The sequence below is a fragment of the Talpa occidentalis genome, unplaced genomic scaffold (assembly GCF_014898055.3).
Source record: "Talpa occidentalis isolate TD23 unplaced genomic scaffold, MPIMG_talOcc4v2.1 talOcc4.7, whole genome shotgun sequence".
Lineage (NCBI taxonomy): Eukaryota > Metazoa > Chordata > Mammalia > Eulipotyphla > Talpidae > Talpa > Talpa occidentalis.
In genome coordinates this window covers 11,031,029-11,044,279 of record NW_023605083.1, presented here as the reverse complement: position 1 = coordinate 11,044,279, position 13,251 = coordinate 11,031,029, and the positions used below count along the sequence as shown (strand labels likewise).

The window sequence follows — 13,251 nt, the reverse complement described above, 5'->3', positions numbered from 1 at the left end:
TGGGGCTTGTAGGGAGAAGGTAATTCACAGAACTCTCTGCCTGATAGTTAGTTGGAAATCCTGAAGAGTTGACACTCTTCGTGGATGAATAAGAAAAACAAAATCTGCCTTGCAAAAGGAGCTGTTAAAATATGCTTATGTTTACATAGGTTTTAAGTGGTACTCAAAAAAAAAAAAAAAAAAGGAGAGAAAAGTCTTTCTTAATAATTCCTAACCATAGGCTCCATAGGTTTGGAATTTGAATTTACACTATTTGGGTGAAATAAGTCAAACATTTAGGTTACAGTGGTTCCAGGTTGGTTGTGCTCCCAAACATTGACAGAAGAACAAACATAGTCCTCTCTGGAGAAATACACATAAAATCCAGCTTCAACAATTTCTCATGTGTAAAGTTCCATGGAATGTGAGTTCCAAGTTAAAAAAAAACAACAACAATAAACACTCACTAAATGCATAAGAGAACAACCCATACAACTGAGAATAAAACAACCAAACTAGACCTTCAGGGATATTGACAATAGAACATTGATTATCTGATGTAATATAAACATATTTAACATGTTCAGAGAAATAAAAGAGGGTATTATATGATGAAGGAATAAGGAGAAAAGGTTAACTTGACAGATGAGAAAAGAGCCATAAAACATTTCTATAATGAAAACCATAATAATTAAAATTAGAAACTCAATAAACAAGTTTTAGAGCAACTTAGATTAAAATTAAAAATTAGAAACTACAAGGCAATTTTAATTAAAATTAAAAATTAGAAACTACAAAATTAGAAACTACAAGGTATAAATAATTGAGCAGGATGCAGAACGCAAATAGAAAAAGGCAGGCAGACACAAAGGGATAGGTTGAGATGGTATAACATGTAACTAATCAAAATTTTGGGAGACTACTGGAACAATAGGCAAAGGCAAAAATTGGTGGAAAACACTCAAATTCTCAAATTCTGCAAGTTTAATGAATCACAGAGAGGGGAAAAATAAATGAGAAAACCACACCTGGGATAACATAAAGAGAATGCTTAAGACAAAAAAGAAAAAACCTTAAAGTAGGCAGAGAAAAAACAGATTTCAGAAAAAAGGAGAAACACATACAGTAACAATAGTCTTTTCAACAGCAAAAATGGAAGTTGGAGACAATGAAATACTAATTTCAAAATAGGATGAGAAAATTATTTCCTACCCACCAAGACTATCTTTCAAGAACAAAAGTGAAACACATCTTTAGGCAAATAAAAATCAGGAGAATTTTCTATTAACAGATTCTTACTAAAGGGACTTATAGAAAATGTAAGTCAGCAGAGGAAAATATCATAGGAATAAAGGTCTGACAAGCAAAAGGAATGAAGATGGGGGAAATTGTTAAAAATGTAAGTCTAAAAACATTGATGGCATAATTACAATGTCTAATTTGTGGGCTTTCAAAAGTGAAGCTTATATCTCAAAGTTGTTATGCAACATTATCCAGGTAGAATTTTAATCATTTGCTTCAAAGTACATGTAATTTAAAAGAGGTGATTGAGATAAAACATTCTAAGGTCCTTAGGTTGTTTGGCAGGAGTATAATGATAGTAAATTTGTACTATGATAAGTTAAATAAAACACATTAAAAGTTCTAGGAGAAACACTAACAGAATAGCAATAGGGTGTATACAATTCTAAACTACTAAAGGGAAAAAGATTAAAAAAAAAAATTCAATCCAAAAGAAAGTCCAGAAAAAAATTGCCTCCTGGTCTTTTGGCTATGATCAAGTGCAAAAAAATGTCAAGGAAAAAAATGATAAAAAGAAACAGAAAGATTAGAATAAATAGAAGATCTAAAATAGCAATGTAAAAAAAAAAGAATTTGAATGCAACAGACACAACCGATGTAAATAAAGTAAACTTTCTACTTCAATAGTCAATTTTCATGCCTACATTTTCTTTCTTTTTTTTTAAAAAAAAGATTTATTTATTTATGCATACAAGAACTGGGTACAGTCTAGAGATGTGGGGAGTGAGAGGATTCACCAGAGACAAAGTGGGGAACAGAACAGGCGGACTGACTGAAATACACTGCTGAAGAGAGCAGTGGGCCAGACAGGCGAGGTCTGCTGCACCATGTGGGTAGCTCCCTGGCCAGGGATTGAACTCATGCTGTAGTGGCTTTGGTTGGCTTGATAGTACTGAGACATAACCCCTTGCACCACCAGGGAGGCCCCCATTATTTGAGGACAGAGTTACCTATTTATTTCTTTCCTTGAAGTTTGTATATTAATTGTACTAATTTATTTACTACGTTTGAAGGGGGAATAGTGGTTGTGTTTTATAGCAGATTTTGTGCCTTAAGTAAGCTTGGGATTACACATTTGTATTTATAAAATGTTCTATGGTAGTACCTTACATAAAATGCTTCAGTTTATGAAGAGCATTTATAATGTTATTCAATTTCTGTTTTTCCAATAGACATTAATAACATTCTAAACTGCAAAAATTTGTTTACAAACTACTTTTCAGGAACACACAAACTGAATAAAGCACTGCACACCTAAATTAGTAAATGCTTCACTTCAACAATCCAGCACTAAGCCTCTTTATTTAGACCATTCCCTTCATTAGAACTGGGCTGACTTGCTGTCGGATTATAGTGCCAAGTTTAAGAAGAAATTAAATACCATGGACAGCTGCTCTCTAGGCCAATGACAGCCTAGCACCATATCAGATCAAGAGACTTCAGCAGCCCTGCCAGAAACACAAGCAAAATCACTGCTTCACATCCTGCAGGATTCAAATTTATTCCTAACCAGCTATGGATAGGTTTTTTATAAGAGAGTCACAATCATTTATAAGTAAAAATACCCTTAAGACAAAAATTTCTCCTTAGCATAAATATTTCTAAACCCAAGTTAATGGCCTACTTATTTCAAGCAAATTTCTAAGTAATAAACTTCAGGACAATTAAAGTATTTGTAAGTTTCATTGCAGTTAATGGTAATATCTGACCTGTATATATGCACTGTATATGAACTAGAGCTTATAAATATTATAGTATGGCAAATACTATATGCCCCTAAGGATCACTGACCTGTTTAACTCAATGATTCACTGGGACAAATTCCAATCTTCAGGAAATGTTTGGCAATTATCAAATTTGATATGATTTATTCTAATTCAGTTTTCATTTAAGAATGGAAGGTAAAAAGAAGGGACCTAATATTTATCAAAAAACCTACATTTGCTAAGGACTATGTTAGCTGCTTAACACTCATTTCTTCACTTAATAATTTTCCTAACCTTATGAAGTAGCTATTATTACTTTAATTTTCCAAATTAGGAACTAAGACTCAGAAAGTTTATAGGACTTCTCTGAGGTTACAAGGCTTATCACAAGGCTGGGGTATAAACTTTTGTTCCCATAGTCAAAGGGTAAAGGTCATGTCATGACATTATACAACAGTTAAAAAAGGATAATATCACCAAAAAAAAAAGTAATAAGAAAAATAACAAATGAAAAACTACACCTGGCATGGAATAACTAAATGAAATGTGAAACTATTACTTTATGAAAAATCTTCACATTCACATTTTTCCAAGCTTCACAGTTATCCCATGACATCATCATTAATGAAACCAAGACTTTCAATTTTTCTATGAAGCAAGTAGTTCTAAAGATATTTCACTGCCTAGAGTCCAGAAGAGTTGATGATTTCTTTTGAGCAAGACCTACTGAAGATCTATGTACTATCTAAAATATTTTTCTTTCATAGTCCCAAATTGCCAGTAATTGTGCAAATAAGAGAATTCGGTGATTTTGCATGAAAATATGTTTAGCACTTTGCCTCCTATGTTCTTATACAGCACACTCCTCTTTAAGAAGTCTCCATTGTGGGTTACATGTGGCTTAGGGTCTATTTTCTCAGTGTTATGATGTCAGAAGCATCAACTTCTGTGCAAAAGAAGGCGTACACAATGAGAAATAAATTTTACAGATGAGGGAAATAGATGGCCATGATCAAGGACTCATTTCTTCTTGGGAAAACTTATCTCAGTGCTTGGGGAGCAAAATCTCCATAAGAATTCTGAAATCAGGCATATGATAAACACTATAGCCTGAGAAAACAATTTCAGTAACAATTCAAAAGTGATACTGGCAAGGTGAAAATTCCTAAAGGAAATCACATATTCTGTTTGACATAAAAATATATAACTGTGTTCTGGAATTTTTGAGGAATACAAAACAAGTCATGACTATGTTTCAAATTCCATTCGTGGGCCTCCCTAGTGGCGCAAGGGGTTGAGACGCAACCTATGACGCAATTGGCAGGCTCTGCACCACGAGTTCAATTCCCCGGCTGGCCAGGGAACAACCCACATGGTGCAGTAGTAGATCTCTCCTGACTTGCCTGCTGCCACCCTCATCAGTGTACTTTGGTCAATCTGCCGGTTCTGTTTCCCACTGTCTCTGGTGAGTCCTCTCGCCCCCCGCACCTCTGGCCTGTACCCCAGCTCTTGTATGCATAAATAAATAAATCTTTAAAAAAATAAAATTCCATTCATATGATAACTTATAGTTCATATGGTTACTGTATGCCCAAAAAATTAATAATCATTAAAATGAATAAATTATAGTTATTTGATGCTTAAAGGAAAATAATAAACACATCTGGGTGGCGATATAAGAAAGAGAAGAAATAGTCATGAACATAATCTGCTTTCTTTTTTTAATTAGGTAAATGCAGGATTTCCTAATTTAAATATACATAATACTAAGCATAGCGCAAAATTATGGATATGAATACCAACTGTTAAAGAATGTCTGCCTATGTTTCAGACTGTTAAATTATCATAAATATGATAGGACTTAATATAGTAGGTAAAATTCTTCTAAAGCTACTTTAATGAATGCTATATAACTGATTGGATACTGTCTATAAATTGTATTTTTAAAGTTTTCCCTGAATTCATGAGACCAGCTCTTCTCAACCTCCATTAGAACACACACACACACAAAAAAATCCCCCTGTTCTCTTGCACACACCATTGGATTGCTCTGCAAATTCCTTTTTCATAAAAGTTTCCAACATAACCTTCATCCCAGTCTGCGTCTAAGTTAATGAAGTTCCAATGAGGTGTAACAAAACAAAAAAGTACTGAGCTCCCAAAAAGACAATTTACCCTTGATATGCCAAGGAAATGATACTAAATGATTGCCTTTCCTCTAAAACATATGCCTTTGCCTTGGTAATTATTCAACTCAAATTGGAATAAACACATCCTGGATTAATGCAAACCACTCAACCATGCTTTTGGCTACAAAATCAGAGCAGGAAGAGGGGCTCCAACAAGCCTGCTTGTGCTCTCAAGGAAATAGACTCAGTCATCACATCTGAATGCTTGTTTGCATGTACACTGCTAAATGATATTTTTAACCACAGTTTCTAATAAACAACCATACACTGAATAAAATGTCAGGGAAAAATGCTGTACAAAACATTTATCTTTTGCTTGTAAAAAAATAGAAATATTTCTAGTGTTTTTTCCTGCATGTTGCTTCTATTTCATAGCTGCTATAAAAATGTTGGGTAGTCATCAAACTTGACCATAAAGGATATACATTTAATAAGTATCATTTTTTTTTCTTTTTATGCTGGACAAAATATCCCATCCTGCACTCAACATCTGCTTCTTGCACATATAAGAATTTTTCCAGATGCTACTATGAAAAGTCTGCATATGTATTTTGGTTTTCTGTTTAAAATCACATGCAGAGATGACATTCCAATGTTAGACTATAAATCAGAACTATATTACTATATGTAATGTAAAATCTTATCAGTCTTGCTTATTCATCATTTACATTTTTGCAGATCAATTTCCTTGTGTTCTTTTTTATCAATTTGCTTGTCACCTAGGATGGTCATATCTGTCATTAACACTCCCTTAAATTCTGCAATAAAAATAATTCAGGTCATGCTTTTTATGGTGTGCAAAATGGACCACAGAGCTGCAGAGGTAGGCTACAGGCCTGGCCAGGGACTTCCTTTCATGGATCCTCTAACGTTCCTGGCCAAGTGTTCTGAAGCACTGTGTATGGACCAAGAATACTGGTTTATAACCACATAGACCAGTCCTGCAAGGTTGATGACTTAAAGGTTCAGCTCGGGCAACACATTTTTCCCAGCTATCTTTAAAGGGTTCTTGATCACATGCCCATGTAAAGAAAAAGCCCTGCAATTTGCTAGGCACACATGCACACACAGTTCCCAAGAAAAAGCAAATTTCTCACAAAATCATTATGTCTACCTTCAGAAAATGAGACAAACAACTGTTGAGATGCTCAGGGATGCTTATGTGTAACTCGTCTGAAGCTGGTAGGGATCTTGAGCACTTAGCAGACCTCTACAAGAATAGCCCCAAGTCATTTTTTTCTGTTTCCATGTTAGTCTGCTTAACACAGAACTGCAAAAAGAAATCTGCTAACCAGAACACCATCACATTTAAAAAGCTGTAGATCTCAAAAACAGAACTATGGTTAAAAAGAACATTAAAGAAACAACCACCACCACCAACCTTTGCTTGGGCCTCTGGTGCTGTCACCTTGACGACCTTATTGCGATTGAGCATTTGCTTGACCCATCTTTCTACTTGGACGTTGAATTTCATGAAAACCACATAGGAAAAATAGGCTGATAAGAGGAGCAAGCTTTCCCACCACATGATAACATTATCCAGGAAAAATATGATCAGCATGATCAAGTCAACGATGTAGAAGGACACATCTCGAAAAAGCGGCCACCACGTCAAGTTTAAGATTTCTCTAGAAAACAGAGCGCACATTCCAATGACAAAGAGGATATTGAACACTGCTGAGCCCACAATTGTGCCTATGCCGACATTGCTGTGAGCAATAAATACCCCTATGAGTGATGTGAAAAGTTCTGGCGCAGAGCCCCCTGCAGCCATAAAGGTGGCTCCAGCCACATCATCAGAGATGCCCAGTTTTTCAGTGATGACAGTCAAAGAAGGAACAAAGAACTCATCGCAGACAATGGCTAAGGCTATAAACATGTAGATCATTCCAATGACATGGAGAATGATGGCGCCTTTTCTTCGCTCCGCCAGGGAAAAGATGTCTCTTGGGTAGTCTCCTTGGACGTCATCTGTACTATTCTCAGACTTGCCTTCGTGAGAAAGAGGTGGCTGTGGAGTGTAATCCTGGATCTTGTCATTGAAATCTAAGAGAGTTCTTTGCCAGTGACTGTGTGCTACCCTAGGGCCATTTGCATCATTCGCTTCTCCTGTGCTCTGTGCCTCTGCCTCAGAAAAGGCACTGATTGAAAATGGAATGGTGCTAATTGCTACTAGGCCCATGAAAAGGCCTAAGATTCGAATTAACTTCAGTTTTTTCCTCACATTACAATGTCTCCGGCAGCCAGATGGTGACTTATCCGAACACCATTTCTCAAGAAATGTGATGGTGGTGCTTTGATGCAGATCCATCCTGGATCTTCTGGTGGATGTGGTGGTCTTCAAATTGTAGACTCAACCAGATGGCTCTTTCATACTTTTTCTCACTTTATAGTTAATGGTGCTTTGGGGGACACTTCCACAATCAGGGATTCTTAAGCTTCACAGGAAATATTTTCAACATTTATGCTTAAATAAAAATAAAAACAAGGATAAGTAAATCATATCTTTTTTACAAAAAGAACTCTACAGATCTGATTAAGTCCCATCTTACAGCTGTGTGAGCTTGAGTAAGTAACTTAACTCCTCTGTACCTCAGTTTTCCTATTCCAAAAATTAGGACAATTATAGCACCTGCCACCAAGGATTGCTTTGAGGATAAAGCACTAAGAATAGGATGTGGCACACAGTAGGCACTTTCAAACACATATGTAATGTACAAACCAAAATAAGTACTTTGGTAAAGCCAATGTTAGATGTAGATATATATTATAATGATTTTACAGATAACAATCTGTTTATTCCAAATTAAATCAAGAAACAACCTCCCAATGCTAAAGAAGATCCCATTTCTTTTAGAACTACCTATGCACTTGACAACCCAGAGTTATTCATTGTTTTCTTTTCGTCCAATTACATACTTCCAGTGGCAGGCACACTTTCCTGATTTACTGTATCATTTGGAAAGGGTTGATTGTTGCAGGGAGCACTCTTTGCCTGCACAGAGTTTAGGACCTTCTCTTTCATGAAAAGTCTATCCTCTATGAGATGCAGAAAAGTTGCCCTTTAAAAAGTGAAGTTTACCAAAAAAATTAAAGTTTACAAAAGAATGAACACATTTCTTCCCTAAACATCTAGACATTGCTTTCAACTAAGGCTTATTTTTTAAGAACAAACTCTAGTCATATTTAAAATAGACAACTTAGTAAATCAAGCAAGTCCTAACAAGTAGGCTATTTCCAGACCAAAAGTGTAGTTCATAAACAATATGCAATTTGCAGCTACACCTCTATCCACAAAATCTGCCAAAAATAGCCCCAACACAGACTCTTGCAGTAGGTTACATATCCCAGCAGTTTTCATTCGCTATCCCATAGAGGATGTGGGTAAAATATTCAGACATGACAGCTGATATTCTGAAGGTTCTTTTTTCTTTTTCGTTATTTCTTTAACATTGCTTTGGGTTTTTTTCCCCCTGTATCAGCGATTTCATTTTAGAAGCGTTTGCTGAGATCATCTCAGGTATAAAATAAGCTAATTAAACACATGCCACTTAAACATTGAGATTAGCTGGAGCTCAGGTTTGCAGAGAAAGAGCACAAGTCAAATCAGGCTGAGTTGCTGCTACTCCTGAGATAAACCGACCCATCACAGAAATTGCTGGCTGACTGCAGATGTCAACGCTTAGCAGGGAAGATTAAGCGTCTCACAGCGCTCTGGGGATTGTCACAATGCTGGCTAGGGCTACCGGCCGCGACCGACTTAACCCCCGGGGCGCAAGATCAGCTCCAGCCCCAGCCGGGCTCGACCAGTCAACCCAGCGCTCCGCTCCATAGAAGCTACCTCGGCCGGCAAAGTGCACCCCCAGCCGCGCCCCAACTTTGCCTTGTGTGGTCCCAAACTTTCCCCGGTGGGTTATTAGGAAAATAAAACTGAAGGACAGCCGCCCCACTAGCGAGGCCGGAGCTGGGATGCAGCTTGGGGAGGCGCTTGGCCCGCCTATCCCTGTATCATTTGTGGGTGTCGGGGAAGGGAGAGCCCCTTTCGCGATTCTCCCCCAACAGCAGGCCCTCCCGCGACCTCCTACCCCAAGCCAGAAGCCTGCACCGGGAAACCGCGCCCCGGGTGTAGGGAGTTGGCTAACTCCTGGAGGGGCCTGGGGGGCACGCAGGTCCAGCTCCGGGCCACCTGTGCGCCTGCGGCGCAGCAGCGGGATGCGCGCCACCGGCTCCGCGGCCACCAACCCTGGTAGCTGGGGGTGCTGAGTTGCCCGCACTTACCGGGTTCCACCAGGAGGACGCGCCGCCGCGGGGACCCGAGCCGCTTTCTCCGGTCGGTCGCCTCCCGGCTGCGCAGCCCGGGGTCTGGCTGGGGCTCGCGCTAGCCACAGCGGTCGTCGCCGGCCGGCGCTGGGCTCGCGAGGAGACTGAGCCCAGGCGAGCCCCAAGAGCCGCCTCTGGTGCTGCCCCGCCCCCGGGCCCCGCCCTCCGGGCTCCGTTCGGGGAGCCCCGCCGCCCAGCGTTCAGGCCCGCGCGCTCTGCTCCACGCCCACCCCACCGGGCGCTGGGGCGACGCCGGCCGTCGTCTCTTAGGAGATTTCTCTGCAGTGGGGATCCAGTCAGGATTTGCAGGCGAGCAAGGGCAGAGAGGAGAAATCGTACAGGTCGGTGACGCGCCTCATTCCCAGAGCCTTATAAGTGCGGCCAACTTTGAGGTCACCTACACTGGGCACCTGCTCTCCAATTATTTGCAAAAAAGTGACAGCCGGCATATATTTCTTTTGGAGGCCTTGTGATGGGTAGCGATGGGAAAGAAAAAAAAAAAAAAAGCATGCAGCCAAAAGGCACCGAGGCTGTTAGTTCCCAACCTCGGGAGTTCCCCTAGTGAAATACAAAACTGACTTGCATATGGAGGGCAGGGAGAGAGGAAGAAAAAGGCAGCTCCCTCCAGAATGGTAGGTGGCAGTTTTGGTAAGGAAAACCTACACACTGGATTTCTTTTGCGCTGCCAGCAAGAGTGGATCTCTGCACCCACAGGCTAGAATCTTAAAAGTTTATTTAGAGGCTTTAAGAGGGGTTTCATTCACTCAGACTGCCAGAATACCGCAGGGTGGTTTCAATAACACAGTATGCTCTTAAGGCCGTCCTTGAAGTGACTCCTAGTACTGGATTAATGAACTCAACTGATAGTCAAAGGACAGGGGACCCTCCAATTGCTTGGGTGGGCTCTCTGGTCATTTGGTAGTCACTGTTCTCTCTCTGACCTCCATCAACAGGCCTGCAGGATTATCTCTCTGTTCAGACCTAGGATTTGCAGACAGTCCATTCTTTTCATGAATGATGAGACTAAGACCCAAGATACCCTGTCATTTTGAGTCATAGGCCGTATTCATATTCTGATCTCTACACTTCCAGGTCATCACTCTTTCCTGCTCTGTTCAGAAAGCACCATGGCCTTGACCATAAACAATCGAGCCAACCTTACTGAGAGTAAGAGGGAAGGATCTGGACCAAAGGGTGGGAGAAGATAGACAACTGGTTATTGAGGGAAGCCCCTTTTATCCAGTCTGGTGACATCAGGAAGGGTGGTAAGAGTTTCCCACCACAAGAAACCTTTGAGGTTGTCGGTGTACATTTCCCATCCTTATTATCTTTTCTCCTTCCTGTTTTCTTCATGCCTTCCTGGGACAAGCAGGGAATGTCTATTTGTATTCCCACAGCCCACTATATGTGACTTTTAGTAAAACTGCATACTCAGAACTCTACACTTATTCTTTATAAGTCTAGGGAAGTCTTGGGAGCTTAGAAATTTCTTTTCCTCCCACAAAAGCCAAGTATTTAAGGATATTGTCTTGCAAAAAATTTGGAAGTTGTAGGCTGAACTTTTTTTTATATTTCATTTTGGAAATTTTCAGGCATAAACAAATGTAAAATAATATTTTAATGAGCTTCTATGGGGCCATCACCCAGCTTGAACAAATAACAAATCATGGACAATCTTTTTTTTTTTTTTAATATATACCCTTTTTCCTTTATCATCTTTTAAAACCAAATCCCAGATATCATATCATTTTATCTGTAAATATTGACAGGAAGTAAGGAAGCTATCAACCACTACTAGGGTTGTGTCAAAGAGGCTAAGGAGCCAATTCAAATATGTTCCCACCCTTAGCCAGGGATGGATCCATTTGAGGATCAAAAATTGATAATTACTATTATTTCAAACACATCAAATATAAGTATATAGTATAGTAATTCTTAAACTATTCAGTTGTTTGATCACTGTTGATGTGTAAAAGGGTATGAACTCATTATTTTGAAAATTTCCAGGGAAAAAGAAAACAATCATGCATTTGTTCTGTCCTTTTTATACAAACTGGATTTCAGGATAACCAGTTAGGTTTTACTTTTACCCTGCCTTAGCTTTTGCTTTCCTGGTTTAAAAATCCTAATCTTCTCTAATGCAATGGATGCCACTGGCTACTTAGGGAAGAGGAAGATCTTGTTGGCTCATAACCTCATGAGTTACTCAGTGAAACATGAACAACCCCTTCCCCTCTTTTTGGAGAGGAGACCAAAAAGAGACAGGCCACTCCAGATTGGTAGGTGGCAGTTTTAACAGGCAAGGGAATTCACATACAAGGCTTGTTTTGGGTAAGCCTCAAGCATGAATAGATTTCCACCCTTGCCCACCAGAATCTTAAAAGTTTGTATAGAGGCCTTAACTGGGTTCATCACAAATACCATCCTGGTGGTCTCAACAACACATTCTTTTCTCTGGCTGAGCCTTGAATCAGTTCCTGATGAGGGAATGGTGGGTGGAATCTACATTCCATAGGCAGAGATAGGGGGCTTTTGATTGCCCAGACCAGCTCTCAGGTCGATTAGTAGTCACAGCCTCTTCATGATCTCCACCAACATTTATGTATGTAAAGTTCTGCATAAAAGAAAATGATTGTAGTAGATTTTTAAAAACATTATTAACTGTAATCATGTCATACCTCTCCTACTAGTTCAATTAACTCTCCCTATGGCCCAGAAATAATTCTGACTGCCCACTTGGTGGGAAAGTTGATGAGAAGCAGATGAGGTCCAGATGAAGACACCATCAGTCTGTAGGCTGTATTGGAATTTGTACTTAATTGCATATAATAGAAATTCATTCTTAGCAATACAACCAAACATAAATTTATTTTTCTGATGTAAAAAGAAGTCTGAAAGCAGATTGCCCAGGGTTTGTATAATAGCTCCATGAGGCCCTCAAGGAACCCAGATATTTTGAGATGTCTTTAATACATAACTTTCATCCTCATAGCCACAAAATGGTTGCCTCTTTCAGGCATCACATTTGTGTCCAAGCAGGAAGAAGGAAAGAATGAAATACAAAAGGCAGAATGGCTCCTTGCTAGGCCTTGCCTTTTTATTTAGGAAGGAACACTGTTGAAGCTTTACTTACATTTCTTTGGCCACAATTTGTTCATGTGGTCATACCTAGCTGCAAGGGAATAGAGAGTATTTTAAAGGGCTACCAGCCAGCTTTCAGAAAATCAGGGTTCTCTTATTAATGCAGAACAGGGAATTGAACATTGGATGAGTGACTAGTAGTATTTGACACACAGTTCCATAGTATCTCTATGAGATCCGCATTTGACTGAAGATTTGGCAGCTGAACTTGGCAATCAGCTACCGTGATAGTTGAGAAAAAGTGAAACCACCATCATTATAGTAACAGATAAAGGCCTGGCCTATTATTTATCTGTGTCACACAACATGAAAGCAGTAGCATGAATGAATGTTTATCATTCACCCAGATCCATGAACATGACTGCCTGAAAAAGGGAGTTATATCTATAACCAAAGGATGAATTATTTAACAACCACCTTCAGCAAGTCCTGTGTTAAAAGATTTCATTAGGGTAATCAGTGGGTTTCTCTGTAGAAATTATTAAAGAGCCAAGTCTTCAGTTTTTAGATATTGTGTAAGTATAAACATTGTTGGCATCCTATTTATCCTCCTATTAACTGTATGATTTATTTGAACATAGAGATTATGGGAATCATTGGTGATTAAGAATGGT

At 39.2% G+C, this 13,251-nt stretch overlaps 1 protein-coding gene across 2 annotated transcripts in view; it reads right to left on the bottom strand.

Annotated features, from left to right (window-relative positions):
* SLC24A2 (solute carrier family 24 member 2) overlaps positions 1–9,515 on the bottom strand; it is a 239,901-nt gene extending 230,386 nt beyond the window's left edge. For both annotated transcript variants that reach the window (XM_037491694.2, XM_054689038.1), the window contains exons 1-2: positions 9,455–9,515; positions 6,558–7,643 (exon numbers count right to left, since the gene is read on the bottom strand). In XM_037491694.2, coding sequence (XP_037347591.1) covers positions 6,558–7,487 — 930 coding nt within the window. In that variant the 5' untranslated portion in view covers positions 7,488–7,643; positions 9,455–9,515. The remainder of the gene's footprint in view (positions 1–6,557; positions 7,644–9,454) is intronic.
* Between the last annotated feature and the right edge of the window lie 3,736 nt (positions 9,516–13,251).